At 45.6% G+C, this 15470-nt stretch overlaps 2 protein-coding genes across 2 annotated transcripts; one reads left to right on the forward strand and one right to left on the reverse strand.

Annotated features, from left to right (window-relative positions):
• The first annotated feature begins 2988 nt into the window (after positions 1 to 2988).
• On the forward strand, positions 2989 to 6027 carry LOC125511450 (ataxin-10-like). The gene is made up of 4 exons (XM_048676831.1): positions 2989 to 3631; positions 4424 to 5328; positions 5517 to 5587; positions 5698 to 6027. The coding sequence occupies exons 1-2, from the start codon at positions 3100 to 3102 to the stop codon at positions 5317 to 5319; spliced, it is 1428 nt and encodes a 475-aa protein (XP_048532788.1). The 5' UTR covers positions 2989 to 3099; the 3' UTR covers positions 5320 to 5328; positions 5517 to 5587; positions 5698 to 6027.
• Positions 6028 to 6300: 273 nt separating this feature from the next.
• Positions 6301 to 8317, reverse strand: LOC125511452. The gene is made up of 4 exons (XM_048676833.1): positions 8047 to 8317; positions 7426 to 7673; positions 7161 to 7341; positions 6301 to 6669 (listed from the first exon to the last, which is right to left on the reverse strand). The coding sequence occupies exons 1-4, from the start codon at positions 8260 to 8262 to the stop codon at positions 6547 to 6549; spliced, it is 768 nt and encodes a 255-aa protein (XP_048532790.1). The 5' UTR covers positions 8263 to 8317; the 3' UTR covers positions 6301 to 6546.
• Between the last annotated feature and the right edge of the window lie 7153 nt (positions 8318 to 15470).

Here is a 15470-nt window from a genome sequence, read left to right on the forward strand (position 1 = left end):
CACCATGGTAATTTACGTGTCGCATGTGCAGTAAGTTAGATACCGCACGAGCGGTAACTTACATCACCCATGCTTGATTACCTTTTGAACTTAGATTTTCTTTAACTAAAACATATCTGATAACTATTATGTGTATAATATGATATTTTATGCACCACACGCCTCATAAATTACGTGCAACAACATGGTAAATTTGGGAAAAACACCCCCAAAAACTTACGTGAAAATAGCACGATAATATACAAACTACATACTCGATAATTTACATACAAACAGCGCGATAACTTTAACTGAAGGAAATTTGTTGAAAAACATAACCCTGATAATTTATGTGAAAATAATATCGTAATACACGAATCGCATACCCGATAACTTGCATACAGACACTGCGTTAATTTTAACCAAGGGGGAAAAGAAGTTGTCAAAAACATACCTCGATAATTTATGTGAAAATAGAATGCTAACATACGAACAACATCCCTGATTACTTACATCCAAACATTGCGGTAATTTTTTACCAAAAAGAGGAAATATTGTTTAAAAACATACGCCGGTAACTTATGTGAAAATAATATAGTAATATACGAACCACATATCCAATAACTGATAATATACGAAATCCATACCTGATAACATAAGTTCAGACACCACGGTAATTTTTTGGTAAGGCTACCAGTTTGGATTTTCAATGATCACAATCTTTTATTTTTGTTCAATCTTGTCTCAGGAAGGTACAAGTAGCATGTGTTGGGTTTCGTAGTAATTTCAAAAAATTTCCTACGCACACGCAAGATCATGTGATGCATAGCAACGAGAAGGGAGAGTATTGTCTACGTACCCAACGCAGACCGACTGCGGAAGCGATGACACGACGTAGAGGAAGTAGTCGTACGTCTTCACGATCCAACCGATCAAGCACCGAAACTACGGCACCTCCGAGTTCGAGCACACGTTCAGCTCGATGACGATCCCCGGACTCCGATCCAGCAAAGTGTCGGGGAAGAGTTTCGTCAGCACGACGGCGTGGTGACGATCTTGATGTACTACAGCAGCAGGGCTTCGCCTAAACTCCGCTACCGTATTATCGAGGTATATGGTGGCAGGGGGCACCGCACACGGCTAAGGAATAGATCATGTGGATCAACTTGTGTGTTCTAGGGTGCCTTTACCTCAGTATATAAAGGAGCCAATGGGGGAGAGGGGCGCCGGCCAGGGAGAGAGGCGCAGGAGGAGTCCTACTCCTTCCGGGAGTAGGACTCCCCTCCAATCCTATTCCAACTAGGATTCCCCGAGGGGAAAGAGGGAGAGGGGTGGCCGGCCACCTCTCCTAGTCCTAATAGGACTAGGGGAGGGGGGAAGGTGCGCAGCCCCCTTTGGCTGCCCCTTTCTCCTTTCCACTAAGGCCCATGAAGGCCCATATGGCTCCCGGGGGGTTCCGGTAACCTCCCAGTAACCCGGTAAAATCCCGATTTCACCCGGAACACTTCCGATGTCCAAACATAGGCTTCCAATATATCAATCTTTACGTCTCAACCATTTCGAGACTCCTCGTCATGTCCGTGATCACATCCGGGACTCCGAACAACCTTCGGTACATCAAAATGCATAAACTCATAATGTAACTGTCATCGTAACCTTAAGCGTGCGGACCCTACGGGTTCGAGAACAATGTAGACATGACCGAGCCACGTCTCCGGTCAATAACCAATAGCGGGACCTGGATGCCCATATTGGCTCCTACATATTCTACGAAGATCTTTATCGGTCAGACCGCATAACAACATACGTCGTTTCCTTTGTCATCGGTATGTTACTTGCCCGAGATTCGATCGTCGGTATCCAATACCTAGTTCAATCTCGTTACCGGCAAGTCTCTTTACTCGTTCCGTAATACATCATCTCACAACTAACATATTAGTTGTAATGCTTGCAAGGCTTATGTGATGTGTATTACCGAGAGGGCCCAGAGATACCTCTCCGACAATCGGAGTGACAAATCCTAATCTCGAAATACGCCAACCCAACATCTACCTTTGGAGACACCTGTAATGCTCCTTTATAATCACCCAGTTACGTTGTGACGTTTGGTAGCACCCAAAGTGTTCCTCCGGCAAACGGGAGTTGCATAATCTCATAGTCATAGGAACATGTATAAGTCATGAAGAAAAGCAGTAGCAACATATTAAACGATCGTGTGCTAAGCTAATGGAATGGGTCATGTCAATCAGATCATTCAACTAATGATGTGACCTCGTTAATCAAATAACAACTCATTGTTCATGGTTAGGAAACATAACCATCTTTGATTAACGAGCTAGTCAAGTAGAGGCATACTAGTGACACTTTGTTTGTCTATGTATTCACACATGTATTATGTTTCCGGTTAATACAATTCTAGCATGAATAATAAACATTTATCATGATTATAAGGAAATAAATAATAACTTTATTATTGCCTCTAGGGCATATTTCCTTCAGCATGTACATTGTGTCTAATCACTAATGTTTGCTAGCTCAGCTGGAAATTTCATCCAATTTAGTATGGGAGGGTCTGGGTTCGATCCTCTGATGTCCCATTGTTTTTGTCTATTTTTTAACTGCTGACGGCCTAGAAAATCAGGAGGGGGTTCGTTCCAGAGGTGCAGGGTCGAAGGGAGGGGTTCGTTCGACAGAAAATCGAGAGGGGTGGGATCGAAGTGAGTGGTTCCTGAGGCGGGATGCCCAAAAAATCAGGAGGGGTCCTCTCGAGAGAGGAGGCGGGGTCGAAGGGAGGGGGTGGTATGGTACTTTTGCAATCTGTCACACGGTTGCCAGTTACGACAGTCCAATAAATAAATGATATGTTATTATTTGAAAAATAAAGTCGCTGAAGTAAAAAAAAATTGCCCTGTGCATTTCCGTGCGTTTTTGTTTTTTGTTTTTTTTTTTGCCCTGTGCATTTCCGTGCGTTTTTGTTTTTTTGAGAGAGAACCGTGCGTGTTGGGTTAAAGTAGGCAACCGACTTGAGCAAACCCTCCGCTACCTTCCAGCGCCTCCTCCTCCCTCTCCAGTCTCCACCCCCATCGCCCGACCGCCGCCGCCGCCGCGTCCTCCACCGCCATGTGGCGAGACGAGGGGATCGAGGACGAGGAGACCCTGAGCGCGTTCCTGGAGGCCTCCAGGACGCGGGAGGGCCGGGCGGCGCTCTCCGACGCGCTCGCCGACACGCTCCACCTCCTGCCGGCCTCCCCGGCGCCGCTCCTCCTCCTGCGCCTCCGCCTCCTCCGCAACCTCCTCGCCGGCGACGCGCTCAACCAGGGCACCTTCGTGCTCCTCTCGGGCCCCGCGGCCGTCGTCTCCGCCGCCCTCTCCATCCCCGCCCTCTCCCCCGACCTCGCCCGCGCCGCGCTGCAGGCCCTGGGCAACGCCGCGCTCGGCGGGGACCGGCACCGCGAGGCCGTCTGGGACGCGCTCTTCCCGGGGGCGCTGCGGGAGTTCGCGCGCGTCCGGGACGCCGGCGTCCTCGACCCGCTCTGCATGGTGCTCGACACCTGCTGCTCCGGCGACGGCGGCCGCGGGAGGGTCGAGGAGCTGTGCCATGAGGACCTGGGCCTGCCCGTGCTCGTCGAACTCGTCGCCACCGCCTCCCGATGTGAGCCCACGCCCGCCGCTGCTAGTATTGGTTTATTGCTTTTGCGTGTTCACCCATGTCTGCTGCTAGATGCCTAGATGTGCAACTGTTTCATAGCTGCATTTGCTTTGCAGCTGTAGTAGAAGTGTGGGTTGATTGAGCTGTTTGTTTTTATGAATCCTTGTTATGATGATCATACTGTGTAGGTTATTATTTCAGCAATTGAAAGATTTGGCAAAGTGTTAAATAGATCAGCAACTGTAGACAGGAATTTGGACCAATTGGATGTCAGATATTTAATGCTTCTGTGACATTGCCAAGAAATTTTAACCATGGACTCAGCCTTGCTCAGTGGTTGTAATGAGTTCACAGTTAGATTATGGTCATTTGCTATTTAGTGAAATGCGGTTTTGGACAACTTTGGTTTATATCACCTGTTTGTTTGGTTCATTTTTCTGAAGCATGTTAGCATGACTGCTCGACCTGTTGCAACTTCTTAGCAAGAAAAAAAAAGTGGTGTCATATGTTTGACATGTTGCTGAAGTATTGGTCAGTTGCTTGATAGTTGGAACTGTTACTATGTGTTTTAGTGTAGAGTGCGAGCTTACATGTGACGTTAGATCATAGAACCATATCTGACTTGTTGAAGGCAATTTTTTCTTATTGGTGACTAATCGAATGTTATAGTTAGTTTTTTTTTTTGCTTCTTAGGATGTAGTTGGTCACATATTGTTCTCTGGTTAATTTATTTGATTCTCCCATTTTCTCCTTGGTTACTTTGCACATGATGCTAATATAAATTATGAAATGCAGTGGGGCACAAGGAAGAATGGTTGGAGTGGCTTCTCTTCAAAATCTGTGTTGAGGAGGAGAAGTTCAAAACCTTGTTTGCGGCCCTAGGTTCAACTGATGGTGGTGAATCTGGAAATGAGTTCAGTGCTAAGCATGCATTTCTTATGGGTACATTGTCAAAGTGTTTGACTGAACGACCTGAAGAAGTTAGTATCTCAAACAGTTTTGCTCTTCATGTATTCAATATACTGAAGCATGCTGCTGAGACTCTGGATTTTACTTGCCGAGGTAGCTCTGAGCTTCCAACTGGTCTCCCTGGAATTGATGTCCTTGGATATTCATTAGTGCTCTTGAAGGACATATGTGCTTGGGAACCCTCTTCATCAGAGACTGAAGCACCAGTTGACTCACCGTTGCAGGCTGAGCCCTCTTCATCGGGGACTGAAGCACCTGTTGACTCACTGTTGCAGGCTGGTCTTGTAAAACGCCTCTTAAAATACCTCGGTGAGCTTGAGCCCCCAAGTACAATCAGGAAAGCGATGGCAAAGGAACAAGGAGATCAACAGCCAGCTTTTGCAACTGCAAAGGTCTGCCCATACAATGGTTACAGGAGAGATTTGGTGGCTGTCATTGCCAATTGTTTGCATGGAAGGAAACAGGTGCAGGATGAGGTTAGGCAACTAAATGGGATTATGTTGCTGTTGCAGCAGTGTGTCATTGATGAAGGAAATGCATACTTGAGGGAGTGGGGTCTGCTAACTGTGAAATATTTGCTTGAAGAAAACGAGGAAAATCAGAAGGAGGTATCTGAGCTTCAGATGCAAGAACCTATTCTAACTCCAGAGGTCGCAGAGTTAGGCCTAAGAGTGGAGATCGACAAGAAAACGGGTCATCCAAAACTGGTCAATTCCTCCTGATGTAAAAACGTAAGTTAGAATCTGATGTCTAATAAATCTGCCTGTGCCCCACATCCTGTGCTCCTTCTACACTTGTTATTTATTCATATTTGGTTCACATACAGTTTCCAAAGTGCTTAGCGCAGAGCATTTCTGGCTCTTTTGAAATCTTATTCGTACATCTGCTGTCTAAATTTGTGCTTGTCCTATTTCTGCAGCTCCTATCTTGTGATTGGCAATGCCTGGACTTACTATCTGGATGCATATTTAACTTCAGCACATGATGAAGGTACTGCTCTTTAGTAACGCTATAAATCTTTGCAGCAATCTTGAATGCTTATGCTTTGAAATGTGAACTGGTCACATTTGCGTTATCTGAGAGACTGTTTGATTTTGCAGATTTTTCGCTTTGGCCTGCCCTGTTTGAGACGAAAACCAGTAGAAACTTCCACTGGTCATGGTTCTTCTAGACATCAGTGGGAGAAATGTAAATGTCGGATGCTGCCGCCCCAGGGGAAATAGGGGTTATATTCTCATTAAGTACTTCTAGTTCTGGCTATGACTACCAGATGCAACGTCTGTCATTTTGAACTCTTGTGCTGGGCTATGATTACAGATTCAAACATTTTATGTAGTGTAGACACTTGAAATGTTTTTGGATCCGAACCGTTATGTGCTGTCGCACAAACAGTGATGTGGGAATAGGCATATGGTTTGATTGCCGTTTCATGTTTTGTTTCTGAAGTCAGTGTGCAGTAAAACAACATGAACTGTCTTTAATTTGTGTATGCATTGACAGTCACTGCTTGTTTTGTTTGGCTACTTTGGTGTTGGACATTTGTAACTTCTCTTTTACTAGATTTTAATTTTGCTCGGTAAAAAGCTCGACCTGCTTCTGGACGCTCAGTCCTGATCCAGGAAAGGATGGAGGCGGTAGAAGCTCCAAACTAGAGTCAGGATTCAACTTTTGCAGGTTACAGTCATATGATGTGGAGGACAAAGTAGAGTAAAACATATCCATGATGACAAACGGTAGAATGTTTTTGAGCATTTCCAGCATTACAGCAGTTACAAAACTCTTATACAGCGGTGCATGATGGAACACAATTTTTGATTAGGCAGGCCGGCATTTCCAATGTTGCAACAACTACTTCTCGATTTTACCTCTGGGGCTTCTGTTTTTCACACATATCACAAAAAGCTAAACCCATTGGCCCTTGGTCTGAAACTGGCTTCGAAGAAATTCAGCTAAGCAAACACGACGTCTGAACGGAGCACGTACTTGACGTTCTTTTTCACGACGCGAGCTTCATGCAGCATGCACCTGGCGCCATGTAGATGGAGTAGAGCCATTCCTTGCACGGGAGCAACCTACATACATGTAGATAACTTCACATCAAGGCCAGCTAGCTTGGCAGTGACAGTGTTACTAACTGTATGTAAGAACGAAAAGGATGATTTCATCGCCTTCACACAGCACCAGGATATTTCACAAGGCTAACCATGTATGAGACCCTCTTGGTTTTCATAATCTGACAGTAGTTAACAATCCAAGGGCAGACTCGTAATACAGAGAACATGCGCATCTCATACTCCTTTTTTCTGATTTCTCAGCAGACATAATTCTCCAGTTCCCCCTCCTCTATAGCTAGATCGGATGCTCATATGGGCACACATCAATATCAATCTTAGCCACCGGATTAGCAATTCTAATGTGTGTGACAAACGAAACCAATGACATAATGTATATCCGAATCCGACCTTTACTACTAGCACTGGTTTTCCACAACAGAGGAATTGGCTGACAAAGCAACGAGGCAAAAGATTTTATCAAACAGATGGGTTTTGGAATCAGAAAGTACCTCAGCAACGATTCCTCCTCGGTGATCATAAAAGACAGTCTCCCCTCCAACAAGAGCCTGCGAATCTTTCGCGCTTCCCTTGCCAGAAAGGTATACCAGCAATGTATACTGCGTCCTAGAACCGTCCCCAAGGTTGACGCTCTCATCGATATGCCTGCCGAAGCGCTGACCTTCAACGTACCTACAAGCAACAACATCAGTGACCGAACCTGTCCAACAGCACGATACTAACACAACACATCTGAAGTTATAAATCGGTACATACCTGTAAAGCCTGATATTTGGGTTCAAGCCAGTTGCCACTTTGCCGGAGATGTTGATGTCCATGAATACCCTGTTAATCCCTGATTCCCAGAGCGTTTGAGCGAGCAAGGGGTCCGTGACAGATATCCGGTCATTGTCTCTGTAAGCCTCCCCCTTGAGTGGCCCAAGGCTGCCCTGGTGCGTGAAGCCCATGGATTCAGCGACGTCGACGAAAGCCTTCGCCTCAGCGGAAGTGAGGAAGTCAGGGACCTATATCAAGTGTGGCATTTGTCCATGAGCAACACAATCAGGTAAAGGTAAATTCAACAAACTATCATATCAATTCAGGAATTTCCTAGTATCATTCTTTCAGTTTGATCAGACAGCACATCATCACAAAACATCGTCCCCTTCATACTCGCTAGGTAATATTTTTCCACAAGTGGCGTGACAAAAAATTGGTGCAGGCTGAGTCTCCCCTAGATGCTCAGCAACATCGTCAGACATCAGCCCTAGATGGTAATCCCCTTCCCCTCCTAGCGGAATCAGATCGAGCTACCTGATGCCTTAGATGCGGGCGTGTGACAAGGTCCCTATGGTAATTGCGTCAGATTTAAAAGGGGGGATTGATTGATTGGCTTACGGTGAGGAGCTGGGTGCCCTTGAGGCGATTGACCAGGAGGTCCTTCTTGGGCTTTACCGCCGGCCATGCCCCGCCGCTGCCGCTGCCGGTGGCGCCGCCCTTCTTCGCCTTCTTGGCGGCGGAGGATTTCTTGTGGCGCTGCTGCGGGGCGCCGTCTCCTGCCTCGGGTTGCTCCATGGGTGGTCGCCTCTTCCGGTCCGGCGCCGGTGGTGGCATAGCATCGGGTTGTTGAGGCGGCCGACCGGGTTGGACCCGGGCCGGTTGGGTCGCTGTTCGACTCGTCAGGTCTTCAGTTATTTCTTTATTTAGTTTTTAAACATAATACGCAATTGCCATTTTGATAAAACCATCCTTCGTTCTTTGAGAATGAAAAAAAAAGTTGCCATCCTGATGGCATATATTTTATTTATGGCGACTACTCAGCGTCGGTGTGCCGGCCGAAAGTTTCGGCCGGTCGCATGCCAGCCGCTGGATTACTTCATTGGTGTCTGTAGATTAGAACCCCCCACGTCATCTTTTCCATCCCCGCTTCGTCTCAAATCGGATCGAGAGAGATGAAAAACAGCTTTGACGTGTTGTAGACAAATTTGGTATAATTCATGAGAGGACGTCTCCCTACATACTAGAAACATGAATTCTACTACGATCTCGAATAGGAAGAATATAATTTGATCTGTGCAACGGGAGAGGACCACGTACTAGAAACATGAATTCTACCACGATCTCGAACAGGAAGGATAGAACTTGATCGAAAAATTAAACGGCTTATGTCCGATCGTGATGGAGAGTATTTTTCCCATGAATTTGATCTATTTTGTGCGGAACATCTGTTACTGTAGTCATGATTTATGTTTCTAGAATTCATGTTTCTAGTATGTGCCCTAGATGCGATTTGTTCATCTGCTATGCTAGTTCGCATGATTAGTTTAATCTCTGCTACTGTAATCATGATTTATCTTCTATTTATTCAGATTAAATCTCGTAGTAATTTGCTCATATTTCCAACAATTCAAAAACCTGATTATAGGCAATTTACTCCGAGTGGTTTTGCTGCGCATCTGAAGCCGCCCGCCTTTAAGGGGGCGCAATATAAGAGGTGGCGCACGAGAGCAGTCTACTGGTTTCAGACCATGGGCTGTTATGACGCCACCAAGGGCAAGCCTGAGGGCGATCTTAATCCAGCACAACTGGAAGCTTTTGAGAAGATCGATACTCTCTTTAAAAGCGCTCTTCTGAGTGTTCTAAATGATTCCATTGTGGATTCGTACATGTCGTTTGAAAACGGCAATGACATGTGGGCTGCGCTCGAGGCCAAGTTTGGTGCCTCGGACGCCGGCAGCGAGTTGTATGTCATGGAGCAATTCTATGACTACAAGATGACTGATGAGCGCTCTGTTGTACAATGGGCTCATGAGAGACAGTCGCTCACAAAAGAACTTGAGTACTTCAAGTGTGTGTTGCCGGACAAATTTGTTGCCGGAGGCATCATTGCCAAACTTCCACCTTCGTGGAACAATTTTGCTACTTCCCTGAAACACAAGAGACAAGAGTTTTCCGTTGCGGATCTCATTGGTACTCTTGATGTTGAAAAGAAGGCGAGAGCAAAGGACACACGTGCTCGAGTTGCTGAGGGAGCTTCTAGTGCCCACATGGTACAGAAGAAGAACTCCCATCCCAACAAGTTCAAAAACAACAAGAACAAAACTCAAGGCAAAGGCAAGTTTGATACAAAGAACAAGCCATCACATTCTACCAACTTCAAGAAAAATTCTCATAAGAAAGGGAAGGGACTTTGTCATGTCTGCGGTGATCCTAATCACTGGGCTCCGAAGTGTCCTAACCGCTTTGAGGAGCGCGAACATGAGAAGAGCGGCAAGTCCGCTAATGTTGTCATCGGTGATATTGATATGAAGGAATTAGGATACGGTATTTTTCCTACCATCCTTTCAGTTTTTCAATCCCCTGATTGGTTAATTGACACCGGTGTCAATGTACATGTTTGTGCTGATGCCTCCATGTTTTCTTCTTACCAGACAACAGGGACTTCACCCGTGCTAATGAGGAACGGGTCACATGCCATTGTTCGAGGTGTTGGTACGGTCGATCTGAAGTTTACTTCGGGGAAGACTGTGCGTCTGAAGAATGTTCATCATGTGTCGTCCATAAATAAAAATCTCGTTAGCGGTTCCCGTTTATGTCGAGATGGTTTTAAGTTGGTTTTCGAATCCAATAAAGTTGTAATTTCTAAGTATGGACAATTTGTTGGAAAAGGCTATGAGAGCGGAGGCTTGTTCCGCCTGTCTTTGTCAGATATTTGCACTAAAGTTATTAATAATGTTTGCCACAACAATGAGTCTGATATTTGGCATTCACGACTTTGTCACATTAACTTTGGTTGCATGACACGGCTAACTAATATGAATTTAACTCCGAAAATCTCTACTGTCAAAGGCTCTAAGTGCCAAGTATGTGTGCAAGCTAAGCAACCTCACAAGTCCCATAAGACTGCAGAGGCAAGAGACTTGGCGCCACTAGAGATTATACATTCTGATCTTTGTGAAATGAATAGCGTGTTGACAAAAAGTGGAAAGAGATAATTCATGACGTTGATTGATGACTCCACTAGATATTGTTGTGTGTATCTTCTGAAATCAAAAGATGAGGCTTTAACTTTCTTCAAAAACTATAAAGCTGAGGCAGAGAACCAACTTGATCGAAAAATTAAACGGCTTAAGTCTGATCATGGTGGAGAGTATTTTTCCAATGAATTTGATCTGTTTTGTGCAGAACATGGTATAATCCATGAGAGGACGCCTCCCTACTCACCTCAGTCAAATGGGATAGCCGAAAGAAAGAACCGAACTCTAACTGATATGGTTAACACCATGTTAGACACATAGGGTCTTTCCAAGGAATGGTGGGGGGAGACGCTAATGAATGCGTGTCATGTCCTAAACCGAGTTCCCACAAAGCATAAGACCATGACTCCGTTTGAGGAATGGGAAAGGAAAAGATCGAAACTCTCTTACCTACGTACTTGGGGTTGTTTGGCGAAAGTCAATATACCAATTCCCAAGAAGCGCAAACTTGGACCAAAAACCGTGGATTGTATTTTTATGGGCTATGCTTTTCATAGCATTGGCTATAGATTTTTTATAATAAAATCAGAGGTATCCGACATGCATGTTGGTACGATTATGGAGTCGAATGATGCAACTTTCTTTGAGGACATATTTCCTATGAAGGATATATCGAGTTCATCAAATCAGGAGATACCTACTCCATCTAGTGAGGAATTCGCTGTAATCCCTAAACCCACCATTGCGATGGAACACATTGAGAATCCTGTTGAGGGTGACAATGGAACTCTTGTGAGGAGAAAGAGACAAAGGACTGCAAAGTCTTTTGGTGATGATTTCATTGTGTACCTTGTGGATGACACACCCAAAACTATTTCAAAATCCTATGCATCTCCTGATGCTGACTACTGGAAGGAAGCTGTTCGTAGCGAGATGGATTCCATCTTAGCTAACGGTACCTGGGAGATCACTGACCATCCTTATGGGTGCAAACCTGTAGGATGTAAGTGGATGTTCAAGAAGAAGCTTAGACCTGATGGTACGATTGAAAAGTACAAGACACGACTTGTGGCCAAGGGTTATACCCAGAAAGAAGGTGAAGACTTCTTTGATACTTACTCACCTGTGGCTAGACTGACCACAATTCGGGTGCTATTATCACTGGCTGTCTCACATGGTCTTCTCGTTCATCAAATGGACGTTAAGACAGTTTTCCTCAATGGAGAGTTGAAGGAGGAAATTTACATGGATCAGCCAGATGGTTTTGTAGTACCTGGTCAGGAAGGAAAGGTGTGCAATTTATTAAAGTCTTTATATGGCCTTAAACAAGCTCCTAAGGAGTGGCATGAGAAGTTCGAAAGAACATTAACTGCTGCCGGCTTTGTAGTAAACGATGATGATAAGTGCGTGTACTATCGCTATGGTGGGGGCGAAGGAGTTATTCTTTGTCTGTATGTCGACGACATACTGATCTTTGGAACCAAACTTGATTTAATCAAGGAGGTTAAGGATTTCTTATCTCGCTGTTTTGAGATGAAGGATCTAGGAGTAGCTGATGTTATCTTAAACATCAAGCTGTTGAGAGATGAGAATGATGGGATCACACTGCTTCAGTCTCACTATGTGGAAAATGTCTCGAGTCGTTTTGGGTATAGCGACAGCACGCCTTCTCCAACTCCATATGATGCTAGTGTGTTGCTTCGAAAGAACCAACGGATTGCTAGAGATCAACTAAGGTATTCTCAGCTTATTGGCTCGCTTATGTATTTGGCGAGTGCCACAAGGCCTGACATCTCTTTTGCTGCGAGCAAGCTGAGTCAGTTTGTGTCAAAACCGGGAGATGATCATTGGCATGCGCTTGAGAGAGTTATGTGCTATTTGAAAGGCACCGCGAGCTATGGGATTCACTACACCGGGTATCCAAGGGTACTAGAGGGTTATAGTGACTCAAACTGGATATCTAATGCTGATGAGATTAAGGCCACAAGTGGTTATGTTTTTACACTTGGTGATGGCGCTGTTTCCTGGAAGTCTTGCAAGCTGACAATCTTAACGAGGTCAACTATGAAAGCAGAACTCACAGCATTAGACACTGCCACTGTTGAAGCAGAGTGGCTTCGTGAACTCTTGATGGACTTACCTATGGTTGAAAAACCAATACCCCCTATCCTGATGAACTGTGATCGTCAAGATAAACAGTTCAAAGGACAATATGAAGTCCTCAAGACATGTGAAGAGGAGACTAAAATCTGTCAGAAAATTGAGAAACTCCGGAGTTATTACGTTGGGTTATATCCAAACATCGAAAAACTTGGCAGATCCCTTCACAAAGGGTCTATCACGTAACGTGATAGATAATGCATCGATGGAGATGGGCTTGAGACCCACCGCATGAGTTGTCCATAGTGGTAACCCACTCTATGTGATCGGAGATCCCGTGAAGTAGAAGTGGGAGACAAGCTGTTGGTCAGCTGGGAGGAGAGTATCCCTATATTAACTATCCCACTCCATGAAGATGCAATACTCTCCTGATCTGCATGTGATACTTATCTTAATGTGTTTCAAGTGGCTTATTCGGGTAAGCAGAGATGTTGTCCTGCAGAACATCTTCCGAGGAACACACCTATATGAATTTGACTGTTAACGTCGCAGTCTGTGAGAATTGGGTGTTCTCTAATAAATTCATGAAGAGGCCCTGGAGTACGACGTATATGCTCCACCTGCGGGGAAGCCTTGCGGCAGCCCAGTATCAGTCAAGAAATTGTGTGAAACTAGTCTCGTAGAAAACTTGTAGTTCAAGGCATAGTCCACTATTTAAGTTGTGATCTAGTGTAGCATAAATCTCTAAGTGAAAGTTCAACTTCACAGTCTCCACTAAGCACCGGTATATAAACAATGTTTTGAAACTTAATGATGAGATGTGCCAATGAGACTTTGTGGGGGATTGTTAGAATTTTGCTAGTAGGCCTTTGGTCCAAAGCCCAACTAAAATTCTGAAATTCTCTTGGCCCATTCATACACACATGTGAGTGAAGTGAGTGAGGCTAAAGTTTAGTCCCACCCCGGAAGTTGAGAGAGAGTTGCACCTCTTTATAAGGTGAGCTCTTCTACCACTTGTATGAGCATGAGAAGAGGAGACCTACACGCGCGCTCCTCCTCCTCGCTCGCCTCGCCTCGCCACGCCTCGCCTCGCCTCGTCATGACGCGCCAAGCCGAGAACAGAGCTATGCACGTTTTCTATATTTTTGCTGCTCAGAAAAATAATAATAAGTCATTAGTTAATAATTAATCAACGGACACGTTAATTACTGAACCGTTTCCGTATGGTTTCTCACCATCGTTCCAGATCATTGCGTCACCAAGCAAGTCTTCTTCATCCCTCCTTTCGGCGTGCACCGGGAGAAGGGACAGTAGGCCTCCGGAACCCCGCCTCTCGTAATCCTATACGGGAGAGGGGCGATCAGGCTTTTGGGGAGCGCACTCGTGCGACTGCTGGCAGCGACGACTTCGCGAACGACGACTTCTTCCCCGACCTCGGCAACCTCATCCTCGACGACATGGGCGACAATGTCAACACCGACGGTGCTGCTCCCGCTGTACCGTATGTGATTCTATCCTTCCTGTTCGAGATCGTGGTAGAATTCATGTTTCTAGTATGTGCCCTAGATGTGATATGTTCATCTGCTATGCTAGTTCGCATGATTAGTTTAATCTCTGCTACTGTAGTCATGATTTATCTTCTATTTATTCGTATTAAATCTCATAGTAATTTGCTCATATTTCCAACAATAAACATGTCGATGGAAGCTTTCCTGTTGCCGGTTGAAACAAAATAAAGTCTCCGGCGTTGCTGCCGCAGGAATTGCTCTACTCGATGCAGCAAAAACATATGCTATTTCCAGCTCAAGGCTTCACGGGTTGTAGCAAAACAATCTGCCGGTTCCAGCTACGGCGTCAGGAGGTGGCAACAAACATGCTTTGTTGGTTGTAGAAAAATCCCTCGCCGGTAGTAGCAAAAACTAAGGACGGTTGCAACAAAAAAAGCCGCCACCGTAGTAGGTCGCAGCTCCGCCGTGACGGATGTAGCAAATCCATCGCCGTTACTAGCAAAATTCATGGATGGTTGCAGCTCCCAGTGATGGATGTTCGCTCGTCGGAGTGGAGGTAGATGGATGGAGGGAGCGGATTCAATGGCGGTGTTGCGGGGGCGCGCGGGAGGAGTACAAGCGAGCATCACGTGGCCGGTAGCATGCAGCTTATGCTATTCCATGGCATAAAAGGTCGGGAGGGGAGGGGGCAGAAAAAGAGAGAGAGAAGACGAAGGTTGCGGGGAAAGGGACGTGGGGTGGGGCCACCAGAAACGTGCGTCCGCAGAATTGGGACCGATCGAACGCGCAACGCGTCTCCGGTGCTAACGCTTCGGCCGGCACGCGGGGGCTAAACGTTTCCCTTTATTTATTGGAGAATCACCCTCTCGACACTTTATTATTTATAGGTGAATCTAACTGTGATTGAATAGTCTCAATTAAGTGTAGCGGGTAGTACAAATTCCTACAATCTGCCGACTTGCATACAACGAATTATAATCGTGGGTCGGCATGCATAGAGGATCAGATCGGGTACACATGAGAGAACGATTTACCCAGGTTCACGCCCTCACGATGATAAGGGGGTCACTTCATTGCCGCGACAACGTGGTTCATACCACACGTAAAAGGAGAACTATGGACATGCTTGCAAAGGGGGGAAACGGCATACCACGAAGTATTGAAGCTCTGCTGCAGCAGTTGCACTGCATTGGGTGGCCCATGCCCTAACGGCAGCGACAGATGCCGTGCAAATTTT

The sequence above is a fragment of the Triticum urartu genome, chromosome 5 (genome assembly GCF_003073215.2).
Source record: "Triticum urartu cultivar G1812 chromosome 5, Tu2.1, whole genome shotgun sequence".
Lineage (NCBI taxonomy): Eukaryota > Viridiplantae > Streptophyta > Magnoliopsida > Poales > Poaceae > Triticum > Triticum urartu.

Bases quoted from the DNA above. Each gene is read 5' to 3' on its own strand.
- LOC125511450 (XM_048676831.1), top strand. From the start codon at position 3,100: ATGTGGCGAGACGAGGGGATCGAGGACGAGGAGACCCTGAGCGCGTTC. The intron at 3,632-4,423 runs GTGAGCCCACGC...TATGAAATGCAG, and splicing joins CGTCGCCACCGCCTCCCGAT to TGGGGCACAAGGAAGAATGG.
- LOC125511452 (XM_048676833.1), bottom strand. From the start codon at position 8,262: ATGCCACCACCGGCGCCGGACCGGAAGAGGCGACCACCCATGGAGCAA. The intron at 7,674-8,046 runs GTAAGCCAATCA...CACTTGATATAG, and splicing joins AGGGCACCCAGCTCCTCACC to GTCCCTGACTTCCTCACTTC. The intron at 7,342-7,425 runs GTATGTACCGAT...TGTTGCTTGTAG, and splicing joins CCAAATATCAGGCTTTACAG to GTACGTTGAAGGTCAGCGCT.